Source organism: Salvelinus namaycush, chromosome 15 (assembly GCF_016432855.1).
Source record: "Salvelinus namaycush isolate Seneca chromosome 15, SaNama_1.0, whole genome shotgun sequence".
Taxonomy (NCBI): Eukaryota; Metazoa; Chordata; class Actinopteri; order Salmoniformes; family Salmonidae; genus Salvelinus; species Salvelinus namaycush.
Genome location: NC_052321.1, coordinates 2,733,284 through 2,754,387, shown reverse-complemented (window position 1 = coordinate 2,754,387; position 21,104 = coordinate 2,733,284). Strand labels below are relative to the sequence as shown.

Genomic DNA, 21,104 nt, shown 5'->3' with positions numbered 1-21,104 from the left:
AGAATTTCTCTGCATTATTCACCTTCATATGACAAGGATTGAAAAGGATTTAGATTGTAGATTTTGAAAATATGTTGTCATCAGTCCAATCAAAGCTACTGTATATAACGTGATTTGACATTTTATCTGTGGCCAATGACCTTGAGCCTTCTTGGATGGGCATTTATGTAACTATGGCTACAATGTTCCAAGTCTAACCTGACTTCCCAGTGACGTAGTGTCCCCATGAGTGACAGAACGCTTAGCCAATCACGATGCAACGCTCCTTATTTTCCCGCTGGCTGCCCCACCACCACAGAAAGCACTGAGCTGGGCTGAAACACCTGCATTTTGGAGCTGTCTTACTCAAGAAAACAAAAAACACCATGTTTGTATGTGCCTTTATTAACTTCATGATGTTGTAGCGGTATTTATTAGAGAGGGATAAAGAAAGATTTTGTTCTGGAGCCAGGCAGGTATTAACCATGCCGAAAGGAAAAGAGTAGAATAGAGAGAGTACCACTACCAGACCCACACACATCAGCAGAAGAGACTGCCTAGAGTGAAGCCTGTTGACCAGATAGTCAGTGGAGAGAAAAGAGAATACCCACCCTATAAAACCCACATCACAGCACAGGGGTAACCCCACCCAGAATACCTCATATAATAATAATGGCAGAGCAATTTAACAGCAACTTCATACCAGAAAGAACCCAGTCATCAACAGAGGATTTGCAATAATCTGTATTATTTTCCAGTGGAGGAGTGCAGAGGGTATGAATGTGGAGGGTGTTCATAGACACAAAGGCCTTAAAAATGTCCACAATCTTCTCGGCCACATGCCCTTAGTACACCCCACCTCAATACAGTTCAAATAACAATACACAACTTGCAAGCAACCTCCCTTTTAACTAAAATGTCCACCCAAATACTTCTGGCAGGGCAATAATAGTCCAGCTCCAATGAACTTCACTGGGAAGTGCATTAGGAAAATAGAGAGTCTGTTGCAGGATAAAGCACTGGAACGATAGAGGGAAGAGAAAGAGAGAAAGGGAACCAGAGATATCTTAGCTGTGGTCTTCAGGCGTGCCGGTGTACTGTCTGACTGTCCGAGGGTTTGTTGGTTTGTATGTTAAAGCTTCGTAACAATGTTGCTACTAATCTATGCGATCCATAACCGGCGCGGTCCCAAACGATAACAACCACCACCTAGAGCTGTCACACCGAGGATTGAGTTAAATACTTTATAATCTACTACATACGCTGAAAACAAACAAAACTTCTGCAGCATAGCACACACACAATCAAACTGGCGCGCCACCCAAGATCTCCTCCCCAAAGAGCTGAACGAGCTGTCTTTATCTCCTCCTTCCTTACTGCGCATGCGCTCTTAAAGTGGCAGCGCACGGTGAAGGCTCCGTGCAGGATTTCGCCACAATGTATCTATATGTTCTTACATTGTTTGCAAACTGATGTGACATGTATTAATGCCAAAATAACATGCAAAACAGGCAAGCACCTCCCAAAAAACTATTCCCACCTGCCCTGAATGACAGGTCGCCACTGCTCGTGAGGCTGCCCCTCACACGACTCACCGTCCCCCCTCCCTCCGCTGAGAAAAGGGGACCGTCTTCCAGCTGATGGCCAAACGTCACACTGTATTATTTCTTCCTCATACACCAATTCATGTTGTTCCTCCTATGACCAGAGGAGTCTTCCTCATGCACCAATTCGTGTTGTTCCTCCTATGACCAGAGGAGTCTTCCTCATACACCAATTCATGTTGTTACTCCTATGACCAGAGTCTTCCTCATGCACCAATTCATGTTGTTACTCCTATGACCAGAGGAGTCTTCCTCATGCACCAATTCATGTTGTTACTCCTATGACCAGAGGAGTCTTCCTCACGCACCAATTCATGTTGTTACTCCTATGACCAGAGGAGTCTTCCTCATGCACCAATTCATGTTGTTCCTCCTATGACCAGAGAAGTTGAAATATTCCTCAATATTAAAAAAGACAAGCAGCAAATAACATAAGCTTATCGAAACGAGCATTTATTGGCTCATAAAATTGTTGAACAAAGTGTTGACAGTGCTGAAAAACAACTTAAACATGAAGTTACTCATAAAAACAGCAGCTCTTTGGTGTATTCATTGAGTCTCTCTCTAGACATATTTTTAAAAAAGAAAAAAACTGACAATCAACTTTGCTGTGTGTTCGAGGCTTCTTTCTATTGGTGCGAGGAAACTGCTGACATGGTGATCTGACCTCTGATTTGCTGTGTGTTCGAGGCTTCTTTCTATTGGTGCGAGGAAACTGCTGACACGGTGATCTGACCTCTGATTTGCTGTGTGTTCGAGGCTTCTTTCTATTGGTGTGAGGAAACTGCTGACACGGTGATCTGACCTCTGATTTGCTGTGTGTTCGAGGCTTCTTTCTATTGGTGCGAGGAAACTGCTGACATGGTGATCTGACCTCTGATTTGCTGTAAATTATTGCATTTAAGCCAAATTGTATTTTTAATGGACAGTGTGCGGGTCTCCATCTCTTCCAGTATTCTTATTAACTCCTAGACACCTGGAACACACCTGGAACACACCTGGAACACACCTGGAACACACACTATTCAGTAGTAAAGACCAAAGAGCGCAGCCTCTTATCATTCATTATAATCCACATGTCCTGTTGCTGCAGGATTATTTTCCTGCTGTAGCAAACTGGATCAAATTAAGACCCTGCACCAGTATACAGTAGGAAGGTCTGTGTGGCTCAGTTGGTAGAGCACGGCGTTTTCAACATTGTGGGTTCGATTCCCATATGAAAATGTGTGCACTCACTACTGTAGTGGCTCTGGATCAGAGAGTCTGTTAAATGACTCACTACTGTAGTGGCTCTGGATCAGGGAGTCTGTTAAATGACTCACTACTGTAGTGGCTCTGGATCAGGGAGTCTGTTAAATGACTCACTACTGTAGTGGCTCTGGATCAGAGAGTCTCCTAATGACTCACTACTGTAGTGGCTCTGGATCAGAGAGTCTGCTAAATGACTCACTACTGTAGTGGCTCTGGATCAGGGAGTCTGTTAAATGACTCACTACTGTAGTGGCTCTGGATCAGGGAGTCTGTTAAATGACTCACTACTGTAGTGGCTCTGGATCAGAGAGTCTGTTAAATGACTCACTACTGTAGTGACTCTGGATCAGAGAGTCTGTTAAATGACTCACTACTGTAGTGGCTCTGGATCAGAGAGTCTCCTAATGACTCACTACTGTAGTGGCTCTGGATCAGGGAGTCTGTTAAATGACTCACTACTGTAGTGGCTCTGGATCAGAGAGTCTGTTAAATGACTCACTACTGTAGTGGCTCTGGATCAGAGAGTCTGTTAAATGACTCACTACTGTAGTGACTCTGGATCAGAGAGTCTGTTAAATGACTCACTACTGTAGTGGCTCTGGATCAGAGAGTCTCCTAATGACTCACTACTGTAGTGGCTCTGGATCAGAGAGTCTGTTAAATGACTCACTACTGTAGTGGCTCTGGATCAGAGAGTCTGTTAAATGACTCACTACTGTAGTGGCTCTGGATCAGAGAGTCTGTTAAATGACTCACTACTGTAGTGGCTCTGGATCAGAGAGTCTGTTAAATGACTCACTACTGTAGTGACTCTGGATCAGAGAGTCTCCTAATGACTCACTACTGTAGTGGCTCTGGATCAGAGAGTCTGTTAAATGACTCACTACTGTAGTGGCTCTGGATCAGAGAGTCTGTTAAATGACTCACTACTGTAGTGGCTCTGGATCAGAGAGTCTGCTAAATGACTCACTACTGTAGTGGCTCTGGATCAGAGAGTCTGTTAAATGACTCACTACTGTAGTGGCTCTGGATCAGAGAGTCTGTTAAATGACTCACTACTGTAGTGGCTCTGGATCAGAGAGTCTGTTAAATGACTCACTACTGTAGTGACTCTGGATCAGAGAGTCTGCTAAATGACTCACTACTGTAGTGGCTCTGGATCAGAGAGTCTGTTAAATGACTCACTACTGTAGTGGCTCTGGATCAGAGCTAAATGACTATGTTTTGTGATTAAGCAGCTTAGGTATATGGTGGACAAATAATCACTTGGGCTTCTAAAATTCATCATAAAAGATACATTTTATTTATCCCAACTAGGACATGCTGTATCATGCTACTAATTAATAATTGATTTAGACCGTCGATCAAAGTCCTGCATAGGTACTTACACTGAGTGTACAGAACATTAGGAACACCTTCCTAATATTGAGTTGCTCCCCCTTTTACCCTCAGAACAGCCTCAATTCGTCAGGGCATGGACTCTACAAGGTGTCTAAAGCATTCCACAGGGATGCTGGTCCATGTTGACTCCAATGCTTCCCACTGTTGTGTCAAGTTGGCTGGATGTCCTTTGGGTGGTGGACCATTCTTGATACACACAGGAAACTGTTGAGCGTGAAAAACCCAGCAGCATTGCAATTCTTGACTCAAACCGATGTGCCTGGCAACTACTACCAAACCCCGTTCAAAGGCACTTACATATTTTGTCTTTCCTATTCACCCTCTGAATGGCACACGTACACAATCCATGTCTCAATTGTCTCAAGGCTTAAAAATCCTTCTTTAACCTGTCTCCTCCCCTTCATCTACACTGATTGAAGAGGATTTAACAGGTGACATAGGTAAGGGATCATATCGTTCACCTGGATTCACCTGGTCAATCTGTCATGGAAAGAGCAGGTGTTCTTAATGTTTTGTTCACTCAGTGTATATTGGTGTTTATTGGGTTGAACTCATTGCCTAATAAATAGTTAATTTCAGCTCCTTCACTCCTATCAATACAATAAGGCACTGGGCCAATATAATCTCTTAACATATTGAACTATAATATGTCCTTGTTTTTTTGCAATACTTTTGCCCTGGCCCTATTTCCAATATAGTGCACTACTTTGTTCAGGCCCTATTTCCAATATAGTGCACTACTTTGTTCAGGCCCTATTTCCAATATAGTGCACTACTTTGTCCAGGCCCTATTTCCAATATAGTGCACTACTTTGTTCAGGCCCTATTTCCAATATAGTGCACTACTTTGTCCAGGCCCTATTTCCAATATAGTGCACTACTTTGTTCAGGCCCTATTTCCAATATAGTGCACTACTTTGTCCAGGCCCTATTTCCAATATAGTGCACTACTTTGTTCAGGCCCTATTTCCAATATAGTGCACTACTTTGTCCAGGCCCTATTTCCAATATAGTGCACTACTTTGTCCAGGCCCTATTTCCAATATAGTGCACTACTTTGTTCAGGCCCTATTTCCAATATAGTGCACTACTTTGTCCAGGCTGTGTAATTATTCTTCAAGCTGCGTCACGCTACAGAAACAGTAGATCGCCAGAACCGCCCAAAAGGACAGGGGCCAAAGACAAGGTTACTCACTGTGACTTAATATATATAAACATGGTGTCATTTCAGACAACCTATCCTCAACCCTGGTTGTTAATTCTTCATCCTCCAGGCCATGAACAGGGCTGAGACGGCCACTACAGCAGCCCCCAGAAGATAATAGCTCTCTCCCATCGCTCTCTCTTGCTTCAGTTCAGGAACAGCTCTAGCCTCCATCAGGACCTCTGCCCCCATAGGCCCCAGGGGATGACGGTTCTCCGCCGAGGAAGAGCCGTTGACGATGGGGACAAAGCCAGTAGGAGCTGGAGCATCAGGATGTTTGGTTGAGGGGCTGGCGTCTTGGCCGTTAACGATCATAATCAGACCCTGAGATTGGCCGTGCTGGTTCGGACCAGACGACAGGTCAAGGGCGGTAGATCCAGAGAGAGGTGTGATCTGAGATTGGCTATTGTGGTTCTGAACTGGTGGGGGTGTTTCAGACACACCCACATCATTATTACCCAGCATGCTCTGTGTTTGGCCATCTTGATTCCATATACATGGCTCCTCGGACACGTGGACTACAATACCCAGCATGCTCGGTGTCTGGCCGTCGTTGTTCTGAATGGACGCGTCCTCAGACACGTGAACAACATTGAGCAGCACTTCCTGGTCCCCCAGGGAGCTCATGCAGGGGGACTCGTAGGTGTCCTCTTGGGGCTCGTTATGGGACAGGGGTTCTGTTATTTCCTCAGGAACTCCATTCTCCTGACATGGCAGAGGGGTGGAACTAGTGACGGCGTCTGGGACCACAACAGGACTGTTCACATCAGCTGTAGCAAGTACCAGGTCTGACACAGACATCTGTAGACGTGTTGAGTCTCCTGAGTATGGCTGGCTGTCCATGACCTCACTGCGGAGGACTTCAGGCTTGCTGAAGTTCACGTCATCCTCATTCATGGAGGTATCCACCGGGGGTGGGGCCGTGGCCGCGGAGAAGGGCTGGATCTGAGGCGGCTCAGTGTGCCGGTCATCTTCAGTCACCTGCAGGAGAAATCTCTTTTAGCTTCAATGTTTTCACTATCTTCAGTTTCAGGCATATTTCAAAAAAGTGTAGATGGGGTCAACAGATTTCATTTCATTAGCAACTTGAATTCAGATAGATTGAATCTACTCAGCAAGCATGAAAAATTACAAAGCATTTTATTAACCAAACACACAGATCATAGGCAGAACCTACCGAACGTAACACACACAAAGCTGATTTGAAAGAGCTCGAAACTGGAGAAACAGGAAAATTCAACACACACAAATACTATTATTTACCTGGGTTGGATCAGAGTCTACAGCCTCCTGGTGGAAGGTAGACTCATTTACCTGGGTTGGATCAGAGTCTACAGCCTCCTGGTGGAAGGTAGACTCATTTACCTGGGTTGGATCAGAGTCTACAGCCTCCTGGTGGAAGGTAGACTCATTTACCTGGGTTGGATCAGAGTCTACAGCCTCCTGGTGGAAGGTAGACTCATTTACCTGGGTTGGATCAGAGTCTACAGCCTCCTGGTGGAAGGTAGACTCATTTACCTGGGTTGGATCAGAGTCTACAGCCTCCTGGTGGAAGGTAGACTCATTTACCTGGGTTGGATCAGAGTCTACAGCCTCCTGGTGGAAGGTAGACTCATTTACCTGGGTTGGATCAGAGTCTACAGCCTCCTGGTGGAAGGTAGGCTCATTTACCTGGGTTGGATCAGTCTTCTACAGCCTCCTGGTGGAAGGTAGACTCATTTACCTGGGTTGGATCAGAGTCTACAGCCTCCTGGTGGACGGTAGGCTCATTTACCTGGGTTGGATCAGAGTCTACAGCCTCCTGGTGGATGGTAGATTCATTTACCTGGGTTGGATCAGAGTCTACAGCCTCCTGGTGGAAGGTAGGCTCATTTACCTGGGTTGGATCAGAGTCTACAGCCTCCTGGTGGACGTTAGGCTCATTTACCTGGGTTGGATCAGAGTCTACAGCCTCCTGGTGGAAGGTAGGCTCATTTACCTGGGTTGGATCAGAGTCTACAGCCTCCTGGTGGAAGGTAGACTCATTTACCTGGGTTGGATCAGAGTCTACAGCCTCCTGGTGGACGGTAGGCTCATTTACCTGGGTTGGATCAGAGTCTTCTACAGCCTCCTGGTGGAAGGTAGACTAATTTACCTGGGTTGGATCAGTCTACAGCCTCCTGGTGGAAGGTAGACTCATTTACCTGGGTTGGATCAGAGTCTTCTACAGCCTCCTGGTGGAAGGTAGACTAATTTACCTGGGTTGGATCAGTCTACAGCCTCCTGGTGGAAGGTAGACTCATTTACCTGGGTTGGATCAGAGTCTACAGCCTCCTGGTGGACGGTAGGCTCATTTACCTGGGTTGGATCAGAGTCTACAGCCTCCTGGTGGAAGGTAGGCTCATTTACCTGGGTTGGATCAGAGTCTACAGCCTCCTGGTGGAAGGTAGACTCATTTACCTGGGTTGGATCAGAGTCTACAGCTTCCTGGTGGAAGGTAGACTCATTTACCTGGGTTGGATCAGAGTCTACAGCCTCCTGGTGGAAGGTAGACTCATTTACCTGGGTTGGATCAGAGTCTACAGCCTCCTGGTAGAAGGTAGACTCATTTACCTGGGTTGGATCAGAGTCTACAGCCTCCTGGTGGAAGGTAGGCTCATTTACCTGGGTTGGATCAGAGTCTACAGCCTCCTGGTGGAAGGTAGACTCATTTACCTGGGTTGGATCAGAGTCTACAGCCTCCTGGTGGAAGGTAGACTCATTTACCTGGGTTGGATCAGAGTCTACAGCCTCCTGGTGGACGGTAGACTCATTTACCTGGGTTGGATCAGAGTCTACAGCCTCCTGGTGGACGTTAGGCTCATTTACCTGGGTTGGATCAGAGTCTACAGCCTCCTGGTGGACGGTAGGCTCATTTACCTGGGTTGGATCAGAGTCTTCTACAGCCTCCTGGTGGAAGGTAGACTTATTTACCTGGGTTGGATCAGAGTCTTCTACAGCCTCCTGGTGGAAGGTAGTCTCGTTGACTGTGTGTGGCGAGGTGTCCTGAACTGGACGTCTCTCAGGGGACTGGAATGTGGCCAAGGCAGCAGGGGTGGATTCAGTTTGGGACAGGGCTAGGTGTGAGACAGGCAACGTGGGAGTGATTTCAGTTACAGCTGGGATTAGGTCTGAACCAGACAAGGTAGGAGTGGTTTCGGACAGTGCTATCTGTGTTGGAGCATCACTATGAGATGAGTTGTCCTCCAGACTGACGACGTCAATAGGACCAGGCTGGGATGAGGCTGGAGGTTCAGAGATCCCTGTGGGCTCGTCCGCTGAGACGGGAGACGGAGGGGCTGCCTGGGGGGCAGCGACAGGAGAAGGTGCTGCCTCTGAGGCTATGTCAGGGCTCACTGCTGCTTCGGGAGCATGTGACGCTGGCTCTGAAGAGGAGCCAGCCACGGGAGCCTCAGGCACTGAGCTTGGAGGGGCTTCTGGCTGGGCAGCCACTACAGGAGGTGGCAAAACCTCTGGGGCTACTTCAGGAGGGAGTGAAGCCTCAGGCGGGGCTACCGCCAGTGGGGCAGATACCGCCGGTGGGGCTGGATGAGCTGGGAGGACCAGAGAATATGGCGACCCCTCAGAGCTGGTAGAAGGAATTGGATGAACATGGGTCCTGACTGCGGTGGTAGCAGCAGCTGAAGGAGGGTAGGGATCTAGGGAGTAAGAGAAACACTAAACAGATTGAGGCATATCACCAGTCCTCACACATAATAAGCACCATGTTCTACAGAATATTTACTGTAATAGTGGAAGAAACCTTGGATTTGATTTGACAGTTCTGGGCAGCATTCAATTACATCAACTGTTGATTGAGCAATAGCACACACACACACAAACAAAACATGTTCTCTGTCATCATATCCACAATGTTGAACTGAGTCACAACAGAGATCCTAGGTGTCCAGTTTTAAAATGCACTTGAAATAAGGTTTGATTTGTGTGTGACTTACTGTTCTGGTTGTGCTTGTTCCACTCTGCCCTCAGTTCCTCAGCCAGATCCTGATGCTCCAACGTCTCCAGGCCTGATATCAACTCTTCTGGCCAGTTCATTCTCTTCTGCACATAGTCCAGCAGGAGTTGCATGGCTGCATAGTTACCAGAAAAGTCCTTCTTGGCCTGGATCTCCTCCTGAAAGTACAACAAATAAAAAATAATTATTTAATAAAAATAAAAAAAACACATTAGAAAATATTAGTTCATATATTCATTTACCAGGTACATAATCTGGTTCAGATTATACATCAAATAAAAATAAAAATTGTGATATTTTGATTGATAATCTGAATGAAATGTCCTAAATGCCCAACAACATCCAACCAACTACGCACTCAGCCAAAAGCTACCCACCCAGCTACCCACCCTGCCAGATGCTACTCACCCAGCAGCTACTCACCCAGCTATACACCCAGAAAAAAGCTACTCACCCAGCCAGAAGCTACTCACCCAGCCACCCACCATGCCAGAAGCTACCCACCCAGCCAGAAACTACCCACCCAGCTACCCGCCCAGCCAAAAGCTACTCACCTTGTCAGAAAGTGTAAGGCAAGGGAGGTTGGCCATGAGCTCTGTGGCTTTCACTCTGCTCACAAACACCCCCATTCTGCGCCGCAGGTGCAGAGACAGTTTTTCACGGGTGAACGACGACATCACGTGCTGTGGAGAGAGCAGGAGAAGGAGACATGACCATAGTGGCTATGATGCAGGTTGATGCAGCCTTGCTCAAGCTGTAAAACGAGCTACAACTATGCAGGGTTGTTACCTGGTCTCTCAGATGGATATATTCTACCTCAGTACGGACCTCAAACGGATCCTATTGGCAGCTGTTGAACCCTGAAATGGAAGAAAAAGGTTAAAAAACACATAGTATGTCAGATTATACAAGACTCATGTTGCAGCATCAGTACAGACAACATAACTGCTGAAGACGAAACCAAGATAGTAGTCACTGCTGCTCTGTCTGGTAATTGTTCAGGGCAATGAAAAGAGAGACAGGCCTTGTCTAGTAACTAATTAATGACCTCCAGACTCTCAGGAGAGCTTAATATCACAAGCCAAGGAGCTTTAGTCTAGCTGAGGAAAACTACCGTGGCACCCTATTCCCCCCTACGAGCCCTGGTCAAAAGTAATGCCCTGTATCTGAGACGCAGCCAAAGGACCTCTACTAGAACCAGGGAAAACACCCAGAGCGGTGTCTAACGCTAAGGACCTCTACTAGAACCAGGGAAAACACCCAGAGCGGTGTCTACCGCTAAGGACCTCTACTAGAACCAGGGACAACACCCAGAGCGGTGTCTACCGCTAAGGACCTCCACTAGAACCAGGGAACACACCCAGAACGGTGTCTACCGCTAAGGACCTCTACTAGAACCAGGGAAAACACCCAGAACGGTGTCTACCGCTAAGGACCTCCACTAGAACCAGGGAACACACCCAGAACGGTGTCTACCGCTAAGGACCTCTACTAGAACCAGGGAAAACACCCAGAATGGTGTCTACCGCTAAGGACCTCCACTAGAACCAGGGAAAACACCCAGAATGGTGTCTACCGCTAAGGACCTCCACTAGAACCAGGGAAAACACCCAGAATGGTGTCTACCACTAAGGACCTCTACTAGAACCAGGGAAAACACCCAGAATGGTGTCTACCGCTAAGGACCTCCACTAGAACCAGGGAAAACACCCAGAACGGTGTCTACCGCTAAGGACCTCTACTAGAACCAGGGAAAACACCCAGAATGGTGTCTACCGCTAAGGACCTCTACTAGAACCAGGGACAACACCCAGAACGGTGTCTACCACTAAGGACCTCTACTAGAACCAGGGAAAACACCCAGAACGGTGTCTACCGCTAAGGACCTCTACTAGAACCAGGGAACACACCCAGAACGGTGTCTACCGCTAAGGACCTCTACTAGAACCAGGGAAAACACCCAGAACGGTGTCTACCGCTAAGGACCTCCACTAGAACCAGGGAAAACACCCAGAATGGTGTCTACCGCTAAGGACCTCTACTAGAACCAGGGAAAACACCCAGAACGGTGTCTACCGCTAAGGACCTCCACTAGAACCAGGGAACACACCCAGAACGGTGTCTACCGCTAAGGACCTCTACTAGAACCAGGGAAAACACCCAGAATGGTGTCTACCGCTAAGGACCTCCACTAGAACCAGGGAAAACACCCAGAATGGTGTCTACCGCTAAGGACCTCCACTAGAACCAGGGAAAACACCCAGAATGGTGTCTACCGCTAAGGACCTCCACTAGAACCAGGGAACACACCCAGAGCGGTGTCTACCACTAAGGACCTCTACTAGAACCAGGGAAAACACCCAGAACGGTGTCTACCGCTAAGGACCTCTACTAGAACCAGGGAACACACCCAGAACGGTGTCTACCGCTAAGGACCTCTACTAGAACCAGGGACAACACCCAGAACGGTGTCTACCGCTAAGGACCTCTACTAGAACCAGGGAAAACACCCAGAACGGTGTCTACCGCTAAGGACCTCTACTAGAACCAGGGAACACACCCAGAACGGTGTCTACCGCTAAGGACCTCTACTAGAACCAGGGAAAACACCCAGAACGGTGTCTACCGCTAAGGACCTCCACTAGAACCAGGGAAAACACCCAGAATGGTGTCTACCGCTAAGGACCTCTACTAGAACCAGGGAAAACACCCAGAACGGTGTCTACCGCTAAGGACCTCCACTAGAACCAGGGAACACACCCAGAACGGTGTCTACCGCTAAGGACCTCCACTAGAACCAGGGAACACACCCAGAACGGTGTCTACCGCTAAGGACCTCCACTAGAACCAGGGAACACACCCAGAACGGTGTCTACCGCTAAGGACCTCTACTAGAACCAGGGAACACACCCAGAATGGTGTCTACCGCTAAGGACCTCTACTAGAACCAGGGAAAACACCCAGAACGGTGTCTACCACTAAGGACCTCCACTAGAACCAGGGAAAACACCCAGAGCTCTGTCTACCACTAAGGACCTCTACTAGAACCAGGGAACACACCCAGAACGGTGTCTACCGCTAAGGACCTCCACTAGAACCAGGGAACACACCCAGAACGGTGTCTACCGTTAAGGACCTCCACTAGAACCAGGGAAAACACCCAGAGCTCTGTCTACCACTAAGGACCTCTACTAGAACCAGGGAACACACCCAGAACGGTGTCTACCGTTAAGGACCTCCACCAGAACCAGGGAAAACACCCAGAGCTCTGTCTACCACTAAGGACCTCTACTAGAACCAGGGAACACACCCAGAACGGTGTCTACCGCTAAGGACCTCCACTAGAACCAGGGAACACACCCAGAACGGTGTCTACCGTTAAGGACCTCCACTAGAACCAGGGAACACACCACAAATAAGCTACAAATAAGAAAAGGTGCTTGAAATGAAAACCGAGATGACTGCATTAAAATATAAACAGTAGGCTATAAGTGTTTATCATATTGAAATACATTTCATGTTCAATCTATTCATTTCTATTTTCCTACTTGTATGCTACGTCTGTAATTTGTCTCAATATATTATATAATTTGCAACACCTTAAATATAACTAGGCAAGTCAGTTAAGAACAAATTCTTATTTACAATGACGGCCTAACCCGGCCAAACCCGGATGACGTAGGGCCAATTGTGCGCCGCCCTATGGGACTCCAATCACGGCCGGTTGTGATACAGCCTGCAATGAGGAACCTAAACTCTGAGTTTTATTGGGTAAACATTAGAATAAGCTGCCTCAATACGTGCAGCCGTAGGTGGTAATATCTCTAGAAGCTGATCCATCGTCAGCACTTCGAAATAATTCTAATGTTAAGGAAAGATTTGAATAGAGAAATCTGATCTGAGAGCAGCATTCCCTTTCTTTCGATCCAAATCAGTATCGACACATCTTCGCATTTAGCAACCGTTCCCTCTGCGTGGTGTTTCGGGAACAGCATGTTGCATCTTTCCTACAACGACCGAAGACGTATTGTTAAAAACACTCCTAAACCCCATGGCTAAATCGGGCCCAGACATTTACAGCAGAGGAGAAACATTGTTTATTGAATACACTGTAAATCCTTCTCTGTTCATACCTATACACAGACACACTGCCAGATAATCTGTTGTTGTTATGTTCAATAAGGAAGGAGGAAGCCCTTCATTCATAGGACATCTAGTCTATATAAGCCTACTACAAAATGGCACCCTATCCGATATCTAGCGCACTACCTTTGCCCATGGCGCATTGGGCTGTGGTCAAAAGTTGTGCACTATATAGGGCATAGGAACTCAGGGCTGTGGTGCACTAGGGAATAGGAACTCCTTAATTCCCAGGACGTCCTCTCTACATGACCCACTACACAGCCGTACCAGGAAGTCCTCTCTACATGGCCCACTACAGCCGTATCACTGATAGCTGCTTTCTTTCTAGCTAGCACGTTTACCAAAACAGTGGCAGGGTGGCCGCTTTGTTGTTTGAACTGCAGATTTTCAGATTAAAAGTTGAGTCGAAATCTAGCAGGTTGATTTAAACCCCGGAGAGAGTGTCCCGGCCTAGGAGACCGTCAGGGTTGATTTAAACCCCGGAGAGAGTGTCCCGTCCTAGGAGACCGTCAGGGTTGATTTAAACCCCGGAGAGAGTGTCCCGGCCTAGGAGACCGTCAGGGTTGATTTAAACCCCGGAGAGAGTGTCCCGGCCTAGGAGACCGTCAGGGTTGATTTAAACCCCGGAGAGAGTGTCCCGGCCTAGGAGACCGTCAGGGTTGATTTAAACCCCGGAGAGAGTGTCCCAGCCTAGGAGACCGTCAGGGTTGATTTAAACCCGGAGAGAGTGTCCCGGCCTAGGAGACCGTCAGGGTTGATTTAAACCCCGGAGAGAGTGTCCCAACCTAGGAGACCGTCAGGGTTGATTTAAACCCCGGAGAGAGTGTCCCAACCTAGGAGACCGTCAGGGTTGATTTAAACCCCGGAGAGAGTGTCCCAACCTAGGAGACCGTCAGGGTTGATTTAAACCCCGGAGAGAGTGTCCCAACCTAGGAGACCGTCAGGGTTGATTTAAACCCCGGAGAGAGTGTCCCAACCTAGGAGACCGTCAGGGTTGATTTAAACCCCGGAGAGAGTGTCCCGGCCTAGGAGACCGTCAGGGTTGATTTAAACCCCGGAGAGAGTGTCCCAGCCTAGGAGACCGTCAGGGTTGATTTAAACCCCGGAGAGTGTCCCGGCCTAGGAGACCGTCAGGGTTGATTTAAACCACGGAGAGTGTCCCGGCCTAGGAGACCGTCAGGGTTGATTTAAACCACGGAGAGTGTCCCGGCCTAGGAGACCGTCAGGGTTGATTTAAACCACGGAGAGTGTCCCGGCCTAGGAGACCGTCAGGGTTGATTTAAACCCCGGAGAGAGTGTCCCGGCCTAGGAGACAGTCAGGGTTGATTTAAACCCCGGAGAGAGTGTCCCGGCCTAGGAGACAGTCAGGGTTGATTTAAACCCCGGAGAGAGTGTCCCGGCCTAGGAGACCGTCAGGGTTGATTTAAACCCCGGAGAGAGTGTCCCGGCCTAGGAGACCGTCAGGGTTGATTTAAACCCCGGAGAGAGTGTCCCGGCCTAGGAGACCGTCAGGGTTGATTTAAACCCCGGAGAGAGTGTCCCAAGCCTAGGAGACCGTCAGGGTTGATTTAAACCCCGGAGAGAGTGTCCCGGCCTAGGAGACCGTCAGGGTTGATTTAAACCCCGGAGAGAGTGTCCCGGCCAAGGAGACCGTCAGGGTTGATTTAAACCCCGGAGAGAGTGTCCCGGCCTAGGAGACCGTCAGGGTTGATTTAAACCCCGGAGAGAGTGTCCCGTCCTAGGAGACCGTCAGGGTTGATTTAAACCCCGGAGAGAGTGTCCCGGCCTAGGAGACCGTCAGGGTTGATTTAAACCCCGGAGAGTGTCCCGGCCTAGGAGACCGTCAGGGTTGATTTAAACCACGGAGAGTGTCCCGGCCTAGGAGACCGTCAGGGTTGATTTAAACCACGGAGAGTGTCCCGGCCTAGGAGACCGTCAGGGTTGATTTAAACCACGGAGAGTGTCCCGGCCTAGGAGACCGTCAGGGTTGATTTAAACCCCGGAGAGAGTGTCCCGGCCTAGGAGACCGTCAGGGTTGATTTAAACCCCGGAGAGAGTGTCCCGGCCTAGGAGACCGTCAGGGTTGATTTAAACCCCGGAGAGAGTGTCCCGGCCTAGGAGACCGTCAGGGTTGATTTAAACCCCGGAGAGAGTGTCCCGGCCTAGGAGACCGTCAGGGTTGATTTAAACCCCGGAGAGAGTGTCCCGGCCTAGGAGACCGTCAGGGTTGATTTAAACCCCGGAGAGAGTGTCCCGGCCTAGGAGACCGTCAGGGTTGATTTAAACCCCGGAGAGAGTGTCCCGGCCTAGGAGACCGTCAGGGTTGATTTAAACCCCGGAGAGAGTGTCCCGGCCTAGGAGACCGTCAGGGTTGATTTAAACCCCGGAGAGAGTGTCCCGGCCTAGGAGACCGTCAGGGTTGATTTAAACCCCGGAGAGAGTGTCCCGGCCTAGGAGACCGTCAGGGTTGATTTAAACCCCGGAGAGAGTGTCCCGGCCTAGGAGACCGTCAGGGTTGATTTAAACCCCGGAGAGTGTGTCCCAAGCCTAGGAGACCGTCAGGGTTGATTTAAACCCCGGAGAGAGTGTCCCAACCTAGGAGACCGTCAGGGTTGATTTAAACCCCGGAGAGAGTGCCCCAACCTAGGAGACCGTCAGGGTTGATTTAAACCCCGGAGAGAGTGTCCCGGCCTAGGAGACCGTCAGGGTTGATTTAAACCCCGGAGAGAGTGTCCCAACCTAGGAGACCGTCAGGGTTGATTTAAACCCCGGAGAGAGTGTCCCGGCCTAGGAGACCGTCAGGGTTGATTTAAACCCCGGAGAGAGTGTCCCGCCTAGGAGACCGTCAGGGTTGATTTAAACCCCGGAGAGAGTGTCCCGGCCTAGGAGACCGTCAGGGTTGATTTAAACCACGGAGAGTGTCCCGGCCTAGGAGACCGTCAGGGTTGATTTAAACCCCGGAGAGAGTGTCCCGGCCTAGGAGACCGTCAGGGTTGATTTAAACCCCGGAGAGAGTGTCCCGGCCTAGGAGACCGTCAGGGTTGATTTAAACCCCGGAGAGAGTGTCCCGGCCTAGGAGACCGTCAGGGTTGATTTAAACCCCGGAGAGAGTGTCCCGGCCTAGGAGACCGTCAGGGTTGATTTAAACCCCGGAGAGAGTGTCCCAACCTAGGAGACCGTCAGGGTTGACTTAAACCCCGGAGAGTGTGTCCCGGCCTAGGAGACCGTCAGGGTTGATTTAAACCCCGGAGAGAGTGTCCCAACCTAGGAGACCGTCAGGGTTGATTTAAACCCCGGAGAGAGTGTCCCGTCCTAGGAGACCGTCAGGGTTGATTTAAACCCCGGAGAGAGTGTCCCGGCCTAGGAGACCGTCAGGGTTGATTTAAACCCCGGAGAGAGTGTCCCAACCTAGGAGACCGTCAGGGTTGATTTAAACCCCGGAGAGAGTGTCCCAACCTAGGAGACCGTCAGGGTTGATTTAAACCCCGGAGAGAGTGTCCCGTCCTAGGAGACCGTCAGGGTTGATTTAAACCCCGGAGAGTGTGTCCCGCCTAGGAGACCGTCAGGGTTGATTTAAACCACGGAGAGTGTCCCGGCCTAGGAGACCGTCAGGGTTGATTTAAACCCCGGAGAGAGTGTCCCGGCCTAGGAGACCGTCAGGGTTGATTTAAACCCCGGAGAGTGTCCCAACCTAGGAGACCATCAGGGTTGATTTAAACCCCGGAGAGAGTGTCCCAACCTAGGAGACCGTCAGGGTTGATTTAAACCCCGGAGAGAGTGTCCCGTCCTAGGAGACCGTCAGGGTTGATTTAAACCCCGGAGAGAGTGTCCCGTCCTAGGAGACCGTCAGGGTTGATTTAAACCCCGGAGAGAGTGTCCCGTCCTAGGAGACCGTCAGGGTTGATTTAAACCCCGGAGAGAGTGTCCCAACCTAGGAGACCGTCAGGGTTGATTTAAACCCCGGAGAGAGTGTCCCAACCTAGGAGACCGTCAGGGTTGATTTAAACCACGGAGAGTGTCCCGGCCTAGGAGACCGTCAGGGTTGATTTAAACCACGGAGAGTGTCCCGGCCTAGGAGACCGTCAGGGTTGATTTAAACCACGGAGAGAGTGTCCCGGCCTAGGAGACCGTCAGGGTTGATTTAAACCCCGGAGAGAGTGTCCCGGCCTAGGAGACCGTCAGGGTTGATTTAAACCCCGGAGAGTGTGTCCCAACCTAGGAGACCGTCAGGGTTGATTTAAACCCCGGAGAGTGTGTCCCAACCTAGGAGACCGTCAGGGTTGATTTAAACCCCGGAGAGAGTGTCCCAACCTAGGAGACCGTCAGGGTTGATTTAAACCCCGGAGAGAGTGTCCCAACCTAGGAGACCGTCAGGGTTGATATGAACAGTGTAGAATAAAGCCAAGGAGACTTCTCCCTTTGAACTGCTGTCACGGCTAATAAGTCATTCTCTGCTTAAGCTGACACACACACACACACACACACCTTACCTGTGAAACCACTGTTGGGCGGGTAGCAAAAGTTTTACAATGTAAGAAAATATCATTTGAGAGAGTTATTAAGAAACAGGTAAATCGGGTGAAACAGTATATGACAGACTAATGAGCTTGGGGTGACAGGTAGCCTAGTGGTTAGAGAGTTGGGCCAAAAAAATCTGTCATTTTGCCCATGAACAAGGTAGGCCGGTCACTGTAAATAGAATTTGTTAACTGACTTGCCTAGTTAATATATAAATAAAATATGAATGTGCGACATTAAACATTGAGAGAAAAAGCACCTTGAGGAGACAAGGGCACCTACCCAGAGTTCTGCCAGGGGAATGCCCTCTAGTCTAAACACTAGGTCATCCCAACTCTGGCTCACCTGGCTGGACAGTTACCTGCTCAGGTGTGGAAGGGATATTATCAATTCATGTTTAGAAGATCCAGAATAAATGATTGATAAGGCCTACAATATTGTCTGCGTAAATAGTAATATTATAGCAAGTCCTTTCCTATGAACACATAGGCTGTTATCTTATTGAAGGGTAACAGTTAGAGAAAAGCATCTTTACTGCAGACTGAATAGTGTAAATCATGCGTTAATATTTTCAATATTGTCAGTGACAATTTGTCACAGATGAAATAAAACAGATGTTTTGCGTAATGATCAGTCCACGTTCAGTGCAAAAGTGAGGTGAAGAACGAAGCGTTTGAAGACTGCTACGCACTTCAGAAGGGAACAGATTTCTCTTCTACATTTCCCATTTCCAAGTTTGTAACAATGAGCAGACTAGTAGTTTGTATATTATGAAATAACTGACTGCTGTGGCGTTCTTTCGTCCCCATTCGATTTTCTGACCAAATACAGGAAATCCTTTGTCGGCAGTTGAGCTCCGATCAACGACGGAGAAGAGTAATAATGCTGGTTGTAGTGAAGGACCCGTAAATGTCAGAAGTACCAAATTGTCTTACCTTTCCGTGTTTTAACTTCGGCAGACGGTGAATTCAGCACTCCTGTGCGCTTGAAGTACATACACGCCAGCACCTATGTGAAGCTAGCCACAATAAGGATTAGTCACAACCGTGGAATTTGAAGGTCGCCTTCAAAATAATAGTCCTTAATTGAAAGTGATGCAAACGGACACAAATAGTGGAATCGTGCCATATTTGTACTAGGTAATTCTGAACATGGTTGGGAATGTCACAAATGCAACAAAATACAATAATTAGTTAAGTTGACAAAAATGTGAAATCGCATTGTAGATATGTAGGTCTTCAGGATTGCATTGGGGGCATACAGTTCACTGTACAGCTTACCTATGGATTGTGGGTCAATGAAATGGGGTATCAGTCTACTCAGTGACACCCACAGAACACAACTGAGCAGAGTTCACACACTTATTAGCTCTTATTTACGGGACTAATATATTTGCGTCACTTCAATGAGGGACTTGAATTTTGATGGCAAAATGCAAATTCCACTGCTGTGGCTAATCCTTATTGTGGCTAAATCAACAGCGGACTACTTTCTATTGAACCTAAGGTCGGTGTCCGCGCCCCCGCTGAAATCTAATTAGCATAATAAAACATTACCATATAAACCCATTTTAATCCGTAACTGTCTGGTTCTACGAAGCTATATGGAACTGTTTTAAGGTCATACCAAAAATAATTGAGCTATTTGACTTGGAATTTTAAGACCCCTTCAAGTACCCCCCAAAAATATATATAAAAAAAATATTTTATGGCATAATTTTTTTTGCCTTACTGCTGTTAGGCCATACAAACACATTGAATAACATATTCACAACACGGAGCAACAGATTGTATGTGCTAATAGCAGTAAGGACTAACACATTCACTTGACGGAACATATAGTCCCACCCAAAAAAATCTAAAGGAAGTTTGTTCAGGTGTCTGTCCTATTGAGAGATAAGAAAGATCAGGTAACATTGGCTTTTTTTAAACATGTATTTAACCCCTTATTTCTGTCACTAAACAGGCTTGATATATACTTCCATTCATTTTTTTAACTGGTACAGGGGGACCTTCTGACAAGTCTTGTGAGGAAAATCTAAAAGGAAGTTTGTTCTAAGTTATCTGTCCTGTATCTGAGATATAAGAATGTATTTAACCCATAGATTTTTTGTCACTAAACAGGCTCCATTACACTTCCATTATTTTTTTCAACTGGTACCAGGGCCCTTCAGACGAGTCTTGTGCGCGTCCTAGAGCAAAACAACCGACGTGTTCGTGCGAGTCTTACCTTTACACAGATGAGTCATATTAGTGTTTAGACCAAACCGTTCGGAGGCTACAGACGCGTTTGTGAGAAAACCGATTTTCAGGTCAGGATGTCTGGGGTTGACAAACAACGTTCCAACTCTGTCACCGCAGATGCGGAAGTGTTACATAGGCGGATTCGGTAAATTGAGACGCATCCAAATGTAAAAAAACAGATATCTCGTTAAAACACCCATGTGCCTGCAACGTCAAGAGGTGGTGACTCCACTCACCGTGTCATCTGGTTGGTTGAAATCCGCAATCTCTCGCTTATCATTGGAGGACAGTGGGGAGCATGAAAAAGACAGCAAATAGTAACTGTTCCCTGCTAACCTGCTGACCACTAACGCAAGCGTTGCAAAATAAATGTACATGTTATTCAATAATTTCATCCAAACTGCTCATCAGGTGCTAAAATAAAACCTGTTCTATTTTTGAGGGTTGACGCGCTGCAAGTCCCGCCTCTCCCATACAGAACCAATAAATCGATAACAATCATCAGAAATGACGCGATATGAATCACAGTGGGGAGCCGCATGGCCCACTAGTTGGTCAGAAGGTTCAAATCAACGTTTCATATCGGCATTTCCGAGTAGGCAAATAAACAACCAGGGATTTTATTACACCCCTGTATAGATAGTTGGTGGCGATAATGATCATTTTTATTGTAACTGAAACTAGAATAAGATCTTATGACGTCCTTTCCCTGTGTCAAAGGTACATAATCACATTCTTTTTTAAACTGTGATTTACAAAGCTAATGT

General features: G+C 47.9%; 1 protein-coding gene across 1 annotated transcript; it reads right to left on the bottom strand.

Moving 5' to 3' along the window:
• Positions 1–5,238: 5,238 nt before the first annotated feature.
• LOC120060108 (cell surface glycoprotein 1-like) lies at positions 5,239–20,487 on the bottom strand. The gene is made up of 7 exons (XM_039009187.1): positions 20,324–20,487; positions 19,030–19,112; positions 10,223–10,293; positions 9,988–10,116; positions 9,414–9,591; positions 8,392–9,116; positions 5,239–6,420 (listed from the first exon to the last, which is right to left on the bottom strand). The coding sequence occupies exons 4-7, from the start codon at positions 10,108–10,110 to the stop codon at positions 5,491–5,493; spliced, it is 1,956 nt and encodes a 651-aa protein (XP_038865115.1). The 5' UTR covers positions 10,111–10,116; positions 10,223–10,293; positions 19,030–19,112; positions 20,324–20,487; the 3' UTR covers positions 5,239–5,490.
• Between the last annotated feature and the right edge of the window lie 617 nt (positions 20,488–21,104).

What these genes read in the sequence shown, in the direction of transcription:
- LOC120060108 (XM_039009187.1), bottom strand. Translation starts at nt 10,110, where the DNA reads ATGTCGTCGTTCACCCGTGAAAAACTGTCTCTGCACCTGCGGCGCAGA. An exon ending in GCCTTACACTTTCTGACAAG is followed by an intron (nt 9,592 to 9,987) that starts GTGAGTAGCTTT and finishes TTGTACTTTCAG; the next exon opens with GAGGAGATCCAGGCCAAGAA. An exon ending in AAGACTCTGATCCAACCCAG is followed by an intron (nt 6,421 to 8,391) that starts GTAAATAAGTCT and finishes TTTCTCCTGCAG; the next exon opens with GTGACTGAAGATGACCGGCA.